Here is an 11,810-nt window from a genome sequence, read left to right on the forward strand (position 1 = left end):
AAATATGTAATTTTTTTAATTGATTTAAAATTTAAAAAATTAAACTTAAATGTAACGCTATTAAATATTAATAATAATATTATAATAATAACATTATTATAATTATGTAATTATCTAAACATGTTTACGATTATTATGAAACATGATATGAGATCTAACTGTAAGTTAAAGAAGAAGTCTATCAATTTTTTATTTTCTTCTCTTTGTTCTCCAGTCATAAGTGAAATGAATTTGTAGCAGTTAGAATAATGCAATAGGCCGTGAACAAAAACTCCTGTAAAAGTTTCCAAAATCAGAATAATCTTTTTGTCACATTCTATTATATTTTTCTTCTTCTTCTTCTTTTTTTTTTTTTTTTTAGCTCTAATTTTTTTTCTTTTTTTAATAATATACTTCCCTCACCTCTTTAATTAAATGACTATATTATAATAAATGTAACAATGTTCAGCACTCCAGACTTAGAAGCAAACGCACAGGCAGCTAGTGATTGGTCAGGTGTGAGCTTTTTACAATATTATGTTTTATAATTTTTGTTCGCCTCTTAAATATTATAGTTATTGAATTATCTATAAATGGAATGACAATATAGTAAGGATTGTTCGCGATCTTGATTTTAGTACAAATATTCAGATATCTCGTCAGATATACATAAATATCGGGCAAAATAAATTAATTTTTGGTGCTTCAACATGTTAAAATTTATTTTTGTCCGATATGTTAAACAACTATTGATCGTTTGTTTCCCTCATATATCTTGGAGATATCTTTTGTAGATTAAGTGGATGTAACTATCGATGTAAATGTGAGAACAATAGAGGATCTATTCTAATCTTTGATTTGTAAATTTTCTATTGCTTATTTTCTATAAAAAAAAGTCTATGTTATTCGCGTGATGCACACGCGCTCGTTGGAGGGACCATGAGTCTTGAATGGGCCTAAGGCTCCTGGCGAGTTTGTAATAATTGGCTATCAATGTTGCATTTCGATAAAATACGTAGTACCAACGGTGGTCTCTTTTCTGTTTTATTATCAATGATTTACAATTTCACGCTATTTTTGCGTATTCTAATTTATTAAAAATGCCTAAACTGTCTATGCGTACCATTTATCTGTGTTTTTTTATTGTTAGTCTCGTTCAATGTCATATGATGCATTTGGATGTTATACCTATATTTATATACAAGAATGAGAGAATTAAAAATAATAAGAAGATAATGAAATCGTATAGCGAATTATCTTCAGAAGAATTAAAAACGACCGTTTAATGCCGATCGAGAGACTTATTGCAAGATATCAATATTCGTATAACATAAAATAATCAATAAATCACATATTCTCAATATCTTATTCGAGTTGATTTTATAGTCGCTTTAACATTTCAAATTCAACATTTTGCATTAATGTATAAATTATATAAATTGAACTTGAGGATACAACGAAAACAAAATCTTCATAAAATATAAATATTTGTTTAACTTTCCTTGTATTTAAATTATATTAATTGCAATTTATTATATTTAAAGCACATAATTAAGAGTGCAGATTTTTCAAACTTCGATATTTTTAAAAAAATTCAAAGTAATAAAGGATTTTATAATTGTAATACAGTTTCTAAAGATGATTTTATGATTTTGTCATTATATAATTAAAACACAAGCAAATCTATGAGATGAGCTCAAATAAGTATATAAAATCTTGGTACTTAAAAACAAATAAAAATTAAAATATTTTGTCATTTTACATGCATATATGTTCTATCAATTTTACTGAAATGTGCAAATTTTTTTATTTTCAATGAAAAAAAAAAAAATAAAAATTTAGAATCATAACCAGCAATTTCCAAAGATTTTAATATTTGATTGAGATGAAACGAATGTTCGCAATGATCTATTGATTATCGATTATATTATCGCCACGTTTTAACGAAGAGATCGTAACTTCAGTCTCAGTACAAAGTAGGCGATCACTCTCAAGGTAAGCAAAAAACCTGTCAATGCAACCGCGTCCTGCCAAAAGACGGCGTTTTGCATCGACATTTCTTCGAGGAACTTCGTCGGGCTCTTGAAATGGCAGTACGCATCGGAACACTTGAGCTTAGCACGATTATAACCATACACAGAAATCATGGTGCCTTCAAAACTATATCTAACATAACTTACGTACGAAAGAAATTTTAGATACTTTGGAATGGCATCAAAATTAACAAAGAAACCGGAGAATAAAACAATTGGCACCGATGATACAGGGCCAATGAATACTCCAGTCTGGAAAAAAATTTTTTTTATTAAATTTTGGAAAAAATATAATAAAAAATATCGATGACATTATATAGAAATGGAAGTGTTACCTCCACACTCATCGCTGATCCTATCACTAAACCGATAGATTGAGAAACTAATGCTGTTAATATACATATAGTTAAATACATCATGAATCTATTTGTTTCCAATGGTTGCGACGTCATGAAATATACAATTATGACGTATGCTATAGAATATACTATCTGCAATGAAAATAATGAATTGAAATGTATATTAAAAATTTAAATGAATATACATTAAAAGCATGCGTTAAATTAAAAATACTAACTTGAAAAGGTACATCGGCTAAAGTTCTTGCAAGATAATAAGCTTTTACAGAATACCAGTAATTTAAATGTTCTCTTACAAATACTGCCATTTCTATTGGAACTATATTAAAAAACAAGTTATTAGATATTTAATTAGTAGATATAAATACATACATAATTAGTACATATAAGAACAAAAGATATAAATAAGATATAAACAAAGTTTTTTATTATGCATTTTTTACTTACATGTAAGAATGGTAGGCATCATTGCGGTGAACATGAGAAACATTACCGTAAAGAAAACGCAGCCGGCATTGCTCATTACTCGTGAAGCATCATTGCCGATATCATAATAAATTGCACCAATGAGAAACCCAACAATTATATGGGAAATCAGCCTTACTCTCGTTAATGTCTACAATATAATAAAGTATTTTTTGAACGAGATATTTCTAGTATTATTACTTATCGAATAACATATGTATGTATATGTTATTAAATATATTAACCATGTCTCTTATTTGTGACAAGAATATCCTTTTAAGAAGGATCCAAAATTGAGTCCAACTATTTGTTGGAAAGCCAACTTTTTGCTCAATACTTTCTGCACTATCTAATAGAGAAGTCGTGCAAGAAATTGGTATGTTAATCACTGTTCCGCTATTTGGTTGTTTTGCTACACCGTTTGGTATTAGAGCAGTTTCAGATTTTGTTTCTTGCTGCGGAGACTCCTTCGCGATATCATTCGATACAGTTTGCACCGCATTTATAGTACTTTGATAATGTTGATAATTAGCACATTTACCATTATTTACAGCCATAACTAATTTATGCACACATTCTCCATGTTCTCCACATGCCACTTCCATAACTAAACAAAATTATTTTTTTTTTTCTTATTTAATAGATTTTAATTATCATCAAAAGCATTAATGCAATTATTTTCATCTACCATAATCCGCTGGGTTATGATAACTGGGACATTCCAAGCCCACCGATGATAGAAAGGGTACCAGCCCACCAACATTTCCTTGATATATACACTGGCCCTCGGCCAAAAGATACAAATGATCAAACATTTCAAATAATCGTGCACTTGGTTGATGTATCGTACATATAATAGTTCTTCCTAAAAATAAAGAACATTTTTTTATAATAACAAATTATAATAATGTATAATAAATAATATATATATAATATATAATAATATATAATAAATATTATAATAATAAATAATAAATAATAATAAATAACATGTTATCAAATATGCAATTAAATAAGAATTTATTGCCAAATTACCTCCTCTACTTAATGATTTGAGCAAGCTTAAACATTGGTAACAAGTTGAACTGTCCAAGCCAGAAGTTGGTTCGTCAAAAAACATTACCGGAGGATTGTTAACAAGTTCCAATCCGATCGATAATCTTTTCCTCTGCCCTCCGCTAAGACAATGAGTCTGTGTATTGCTCGCATCGCTTAGGCCAAGCGTTTCGATTATTTCTTCGATCTGTGTAAACACAGATGAGATTTTATTAGAATTGTTTAAAATGATTGTCCGATTTTTAAAAGATTCGCCTTTAGCATACCACAATTTTTTTTGCCGTCGCGCTGATATCCTTCCCCAATTTCAAATTAGCAGAAACCGTCATTGTCTCGTAAACCGTCAAATGAGGTAACAGGCGGTCATCTTGCATTATGTAACAAGACATTTTTCGAAATCTCCTAAGATTCCTGTCTTTTCCGTTTATCAGAACAGAGCCGTTCAGATGAGACGTCCTGAAAATATCAAGGATATCATTATATCTTTTCCAATTTTTTTTTTTTTTTTGGCTTATTACTTATGAATATTGTTGAGAACTTACTTGTACCCTGCCAAAACGTTCATAAGTGTACTTTTTCCAGCACCTGAAGGGCCCATGATGGCGGTCAATTCTCCGGATCGAAATTTTCCATTCACGCATTTCAGAATTGTTTTGTATCCTGTAAGATAAAATATTCGAGACATAAAATTTACAATTTTTTTGTTTTTTTCGAGATTTACTATTTTCCACTTGTATATTTTACATTTCGAAAATTAGCGATTTTTTTCCAAGAAGAGATATAACATAGAAATTTCATTTATAATCACAGCTTTCACGAATACTTAAATTCTCTAACTGACCTCTTTTAATTGTCAGTACAATTACAAGGTATATCTGGACCGAAACGAAATTGATTCTTTCAGCTGGGTCATTGTTAAACATATTGGACAAAATGACCTATCGAATATACTTTTCATGTGCGAATACGTTTATATCGTTCTTTTTTTTTTTTCTCGAAGACCAACCTCTTTTCCTGCCTTCTGACACGCTGTACGCTAGATTCTTGAACTCGATGTCAACCGGTGGCCTCTTCGGTAAATGCGTCAGCGTAACTGCCGGCCTTTTGCCATCCTGGCCCGGACTATGGTTAGGTACTTTTCTTGCGAACATGCTATTGCTACACATTGAAGCCGCGGTACCATTCGATGCACTACCATTGCAATTGCAGTGAAGATTATTTTGCGAGTTGCTGAAACACACGGGAAAGATTAGTTGATGAAAAAGATTTTTTTTTTTAATATTTTAAATACATTTTTTTTTAAACATTTCGAAGTGTAAAAATTTCATATAAATATTGAATCGATTTGAGATAATCTTTCGATTCTAAGTAATCGAGAATAATATTTGAATTAAATTAACAAAGAATCAAAACTCGTTTTTGTTATGTATATTAATTATTTTTTTTTTAAATTTTTTTTACAATTTTTATTATTAAATATTTAAATATTACATTTATAAATAAAAAATTTATAAATAAACATTTATAAAACATTTATGAATAAAAAAATATTTAAATATTACGTTTTAAATATCACATTAATAAAGAGTGATTAAACGATGTTTATTCTTTTTGATTTACGATTAAAAATAGGAAAATTTATTCTTCGTTAAATATTTGTCTGAATTGATGTGAAATAAATTTTAGAAGCCCCGCGAATTAAACATATGGTATTCGTAATTTAATCTTTCATTCTCGCTTCTAGTTTTATGGTTTCGATAAGAATAAGAATCGATTTAATCGATATCGTACACGTGTAATATTCTAAAAAGATAAAATAATTAAAATTTTTACCGACGAAAATTCAAGCAATTTCGTAATTATGAACACGCGTCGAAGTATTTATCGTAAAATTTAATTTTTACTTTTTAATCGTTTAATTCAAATATCAGTCTATATTTTTGTAATTTGAAAAAAATTAAATAATTTTTTTCCAGGTGATCTAGATTTAAACAATTTTCACTTTTATCGACGGAAAATTCAACGAAACAATCAGAAGGAAGCTTTGTAAAAAGCTTAACGCGGATCAATGGAAAGACCTTGAGATCCGTTTTAGTCGTATTTGGGATATATTAGTTCGCGTGTTCGATGTTCCCTCGATGACCGCAGTTACATTTATACATTGTCAGTAATAATATGGCATATTTGATAAAATTGTTGCTTAATTACATGAAAATTAAGATAAAAAGTCAATAGAAATATTCAATCTTAAAAATTCAATTTTATTTTCATTATTATTTGTTAATAATAATTTTAATAATCTAAGCATATTGTTAATTACAATATATAAAATTATAGAATAGAATGTAAAGAATATTTGGAATTTAGATTTAGAAAGTTTAAATTCAACAATATTATTTTGTTGATAAAAATTAAATATCAGTTTTGTAGCCATTGAAAAAGGCTATGAGCGATCTTTGCAATGTAGTAGTCAATTTTTCTTTTTTTTTTTTTTTTTATAGAAAGCTTTGTACACAATACTGTTTATTATGCAAATATCAATATCAGCCATTATATTTTTATATTTATATCCTATTCATGTAAAAATGCTATATTGATTCAAAGTTGACAAAAGTTTCAATCATTCAAAGAATATATACTATTATGCTTATATAGGCTTTCGTTTTTAAGAGAAGGATCCATATAAAAGAAGCTCATATTCAAAGTTTTGTATTGTTCTACAATATATATAAATTTCCTGATGTGCACTGTGAATTGAGATTTCATTCTCAATCTCGAACATATTAAATGTTTATTTTTTTTTTTTTAATATGCCATCTTTTTATTAAAAATCATACCTGAGAACAGCATTGTTGAGATTTTCCAAATGCAGGGAAGGTGGAGGAGATTTAATTGTCACCTGATGACTTCCACCTGGAATGAACTGTACTTGTTCATCTCCACTGTATCTAGATCCTCCTCCACCGGACAAAGCAAGATTTTTTAAATCTGCCATCATCTCCTGATGCTGAAACAATCAATTAGCCAATTGAACTCCTTCCAAGCATAAAAATTTCATAGAATCATCAAAACTTTTTCTTTTATGATGTGATTAAAAGAAAATTGTATTTAATCTATTAAAAATTAATCAAATTGTTATGTTAAAAAGTGAATAATTTAACACTTACTTTGTTAAAATTGGTAGGGGATTTTTGTTCATATAAAATTATAAAATTATTTTAATTACGTTATAAAATGAATAAAATTCTTTTTATACAACATTCTTTGAAACTATTCTTAGAATAAATTTAAAAGAAATACATAATATTGTTCCTTTTTTTTTTTACTTGTTGTTTCTTTTCTTTCTTCTTTTTCTTTTCTTTTTTATTTGTCTAGTCATTCAAGAAATGAATTAATCTTATACAAATCAATGAAAAAAATATTACATTTAGATTTAGATATTTCTTTTCGTTTATTTTAAATATATCTAATAATTTTATTATATACTTTTTAAGAAAAAAAAAAAATTATTTTTTTACATACAATATAGAAAAAGTATTTCAGACCCACGTGTTACCAAAGATATGATAACGCTCTTGTAATTATCAGACAATATTATAACAACATATTACTGATCAAATACGATAATCGAATATTGTCTATTCAATGAAATAATTAAAAATTGAATATGATGAATGAGATAAATTTTGAATGCAATCAGATTGTGATATCTTTCAAAAATATGTAAGTCAGAACACGTGTGTATATATCTTACAAAAAAAATATTTGCAAAATATTTATTACGGATGATTAAATTTTAATTATTGATCGATCGATCGATCAATTGACGTAATCAATGTGACTAACAATTCGCAAAATTTAACATAATTTTTTTACTTATTTTTTACTTATTTTATCTATGTGTTTATATATATATATATATTCAAATAAATAAATAATTAATTTAATATAAAAACTAACATAAGAATAAATTATTAATCGAATAATTAGAAATTTAATATTAAATATTATAGTTTGGATAAATAAAAGTTGTACAATATTTTTATTTCGACAAATAAATTTGTAGATGCATTATAATATCTATTAAATTACTAACGCATAAATCGGTCATGATCGTACCAGGGTCAATGTCCATTGCATCTTCCGAGAAATATATTATTTACCTTTAAACAAAATATTGAACTTATGTTCAAATTCAAGTAAATATTTTAAATGGGCAAATAATGTATGTGTAAACAATTATTTGTCCATGTTTATTTACGTTATATAATTTATGTTAGAATAATGATTCAATGTATACAAGAATATATATTATATTATATTATTATCATTTTTTTTCATTTTGCTCAAAGTTTCGAACAATTTCACTTTCACGTGTGTATTAATAATAAAATTTGTTTGCCAACAAATAAATTTAATAATAAGTTTTTAAATATAATAAAATTGAAATAAAAAATATTAAATTTTCTCTGTATTGCAAATATTAAATTGTTAAAATTTAAACGAATTTTCGAAACTCTTTTTTATTAAATTATGTTGTACGTGATAGTAAGCAGTATAATATATATATATATATATTATAATAAAATGCAATGATTCGATGTAATTGGATGTACGTAAAATTGGAATTTTTTTTCTAATGATTTTAAATTCAATTTTAAGTTTAAATATATCAACTATAGAATTATAAACTTTAGTAAATATTGGTTATAGATATTTATCGAACATGTGTTTTAACAACAGTCACGAAAGTTAAAAACAATGAAACGCTGAAAATAAATTATTAATAATGACAATAGGAAAAAAAAGTTAACATTAGTTACATTTTCTATCAGTTTGAAGTTATGAATTTTTAAATATAATAACTATTGATATTTTTTTATTTTATTATTTTTAAAAAATATGTATATTTTTTTTATAATATTCATTTATAATAATATTAATAATAATATTAATTACGAACAAAGAAGAAAAATAAGAAAGCGGATATGTGTTATTGCAGACAAAGAAAAATGGTTAAATATTTAAGTAGAATAAGGATTGCGTGAACAATGATCAAGTAAAAGATTCGTAAAAGTGTATCGGTTAAATAAAATATAAAAAAATTTCTGTTTTAAAATAATTATAAATAGAATGTACTCACCATCGGTCGAAGGTAAATTTAGGTATCCAAACGGCGTTCGAAATCATACCCTGATGATGATACTGTGCATTCTCTATCTCTCCGCCCTTTCTTCTGACGCTTCACCATGCACAGCAATCGCGTTAGAAAGAAATAACGATCACAAAAATTACAATAAAGTGAAAAGCAACTAGATAGGCCGTAGTGAATCGCTATGATGTGCTTCTAATCCTTGTCTTCGCTTTTCCAATTATTAATAAGGAATTTCTCGAATCGCAAAGTGGTAAAATAATATTCAATAAAGATTGCAATCAATTATATTGTGCGAGCACGTATAAATAAAAATCGAAACGTAAAGCAGCTAACCGATTCGCAGTATGAACTGCAACTGACAGCGAAGAGAAACGATCAGACGACGCAACACTGTCCAGAATCAGCTGTCGTGCTATGCACCATCGTTCGCCTCTACCAACCAAATGAACTGAACTGTCCAACTCGAAACCAGGGACGACTATAATCATCGGAGCCCTCTCCCACTTGCATGTTTCTTCTATCTCTTGGACTATTGGTCTTAAACCACGCGATCAGATTTATAAGCGTTGCGCGTTTTACGTTATTCTTTTATTACTTATGACTCGAGATATTTTCTTTTATTATTTATAATTATTTTTAATAAGAATAAAACTGCTTCAAATAAAAATGCTTTTACTCCAGTACTCCTTTTTTTTTTTTTTTGATTTTATGCAATGATGATATTTTCAAATAATCATAATTTCGTAAAACTCAAAACAAATAAACAATATCAATAATAAATGGCAAACATAAAATAAGATTTAGAACACTTATCTCTTAATTAAATATTTAGATTTTAAATTCATCGGTTTAAAAAATTATATTTAGTTTTTTAAAATACAAGTCTTATACAAAGAGTCTTATATAAGAATACATCAAATTGAAGAAAAAAGAATTATATAATTTTACTGAATATTGTTTTTCGGAAACGAGACAGTTTAATATACTATAATGATAGGAATAAATGAAATGATAGAAGAATATCTGTTTGCAATTTATATGCATGATATGCAACATAGTTTGAAGGTTAAATATTTGAAGAGTAATATATGTTTACAAATTAAATGACAAAGGTTAAATAGAATCTTAATGCGCGCGAATCTTAAAAAGTTTTCTAGAGTTTCAAAAGTTCGGCTGTAGGGTATAATGATGAAATATTACGTTCCTGCTTTTCTTGCGCATGCACAACAATGTACTACATCGTTATAGGGTCGAAATTCCCGTAGACGGTTCCGTAAATTTCGTCCTCGACGAAATTTATATTTCATCTCGTACAACAGAGAAGGGGCAATACAGGAAAAGAGAAAGAAGCAAATTATATTAGAAGAATCGAGACAGAGAATAGATGGATGAGGGATAACGTTTCAAGAGGAAGCAGGAAAGAAAGGAGTAAAGGAGAAGGGAGAATGAGTTACCACATACTGTGGGTCGATACTCTAGCACTAGCTCGATGTTCGGTACTAGTGTACTTGTATATCTGAGTACATCTGCACCAAGAAATGTGTTTGACTCATCGCAAGTGCGAAGAAAGAGAGAGGGTAGTGCACTCAACGATGCCAAGGGCTGCTGCACTTGTGAATTAAGATCGAAGTTTAGTTTTAGTTTTTTTGCAAAATATAATATCTGTTTGTATTTCCATACATATTTCAAGCGCTTTTAAATGTTATTTTGTATTTATGTCAAAGATAAATATATCTAAATGTATATATATATATATATATATATATTCTTCGATAATTATACAAGACAAAGATTATTATAACACTTTCTCTATTTCTTATAAATATTTTTTATGTTAAAAGGAAATATACGTTTTTTTTTTTCATAATTCAAAAGGAAATTATAAAAAAACGAAATCACATATTCTTTCTTACTATAAAATTTTATTATGTACATATATATGATCTTTTGTTTTCGCTGACGCCATCCTAGAGAGCGCATCAAATTTCATCCTGTTTTCTACTTTATCTACCTATTTTTTTCTACCTTATCATAATGGATTCATAAATTGTTTAAATTTTTATCAGATATTTAATGCATTGGTACAAATTTATCATTTTTAAAATATGAAAATTCATGCAATTTATCAGCAATTTATTCTATTAGCAAAAAAAAATATATTTTTTGAATTAAACTAAATTATAGAATTTTCTATATTAAGCATCGATGAAATTCCAACGACAGATTATCTTTTGTTTTAACCAGTTACTGACTCACTCACAATCAGAAGCAGACTAGGAATGTAGATACCTATAGATACATCTTGTTTTCTTGGTAGAGGGTGAATATACACGTTTCTTTGAACAAAGACAATTATTTCAAATGTTCTCAAAGAATGTTACATTACAGAAAATTTATAAATTTATAAGTAAATAATACATAATAATATATAATCTGTATACATAGTTGTTGTATATACTTTTATATATCTGCAAATAATTGTAACAAAAAGAGGTTAAATTTTGTTCTTTTTTGAAATCTCATTAAAATGAAATTTGAAAAGATTTAGATATTAATATATTCAAATTGAATAATATCACACACAGATTTCAGAGAGGAAATTACTTGATAAATCTATGATTGTTACTATTTTTATCGTTTTTACACGTGAACAAAGTCTGCAATAGGAGTATCCTTTTTTTTGCGTCATTTATCTGCAGAAAAACTACTGTTGCATGTGTGATACATATGTATCAAATCAAATAACATATTTGTACTGATCCG

General features: G+C 27.2%; 1 protein-coding gene across 2 annotated transcripts; it reads right to left on the bottom strand.

Moving 5' to 3' along the window:
- Nucleotides 1-202: 202 nt before the first annotated feature.
- Nucleotides 203-9,566, bottom strand: LOC550918 (ATP-binding cassette sub-family G member 4). Of its 2 annotated transcripts, XM_623406.6 has the most exons (13): nucleotides 9,036-9,566; nucleotides 7,989-8,055; nucleotides 6,730-6,899; nucleotides 4,899-5,122; nucleotides 4,435-4,552; nucleotides 4,159-4,348; nucleotides 3,872-4,079; nucleotides 3,525-3,701; nucleotides 3,082-3,443; nucleotides 2,819-2,987; nucleotides 2,590-2,690; nucleotides 2,348-2,503; nucleotides 203-2,264 (listed from the first exon to the last, which is right to left on the bottom strand). In XM_623406.6, exons 2-13 carry the CDS (start codon nucleotides 8,025-8,027, stop codon nucleotides 1,920-1,922), a joined length of 2,259 nt encoding a protein of 752 aa, XP_623409.3. In that variant the 5' UTR covers nucleotides 8,028-8,055; nucleotides 9,036-9,566; the 3' UTR covers nucleotides 203-1,919. The 2 variants fall into 2 exon arrangements, with proteins under 2 accessions (XP_623409.3, XP_006569435.1); XM_006569372.3 differs by lacking the exon at nucleotides 7,989-8,055 and having other exon boundaries at nucleotides 1,920-2,264; nucleotides 9,036-9,564.
- Between the last annotated feature and the right edge of the window lie 2,244 nt (nucleotides 9,567-11,810).

This window comes from Apis mellifera, linkage group LG4, assembly GCF_003254395.2.
Source record: "Apis mellifera strain DH4 linkage group LG4, Amel_HAv3.1, whole genome shotgun sequence".
Taxonomy (NCBI): Eukaryota; Metazoa; Arthropoda; class Insecta; order Hymenoptera; family Apidae; genus Apis; species Apis mellifera.

Bases quoted from the DNA above. Each gene is read 5' to 3' on its own strand.
- LOC550918 (XM_623406.6), bottom strand. From the start codon at position 8,027: ATGGACATTGACCCTGGTACGATCATGACCGATTTATGC. The intron at 4,553-4,898 runs GTTGGTCTTCGA...TTTATCTTACAG, and splicing joins GTCAGAAGGCAGGAAAAGAG to GATACAAAACAATTCTGAAA. The intron at 3,444-3,524 runs GTAGATGAAAAT...AATTTTGTTTAG, and splicing joins TCATAACCCAGCGGATTATG to TTATGGAAGTGGCATGTGGA.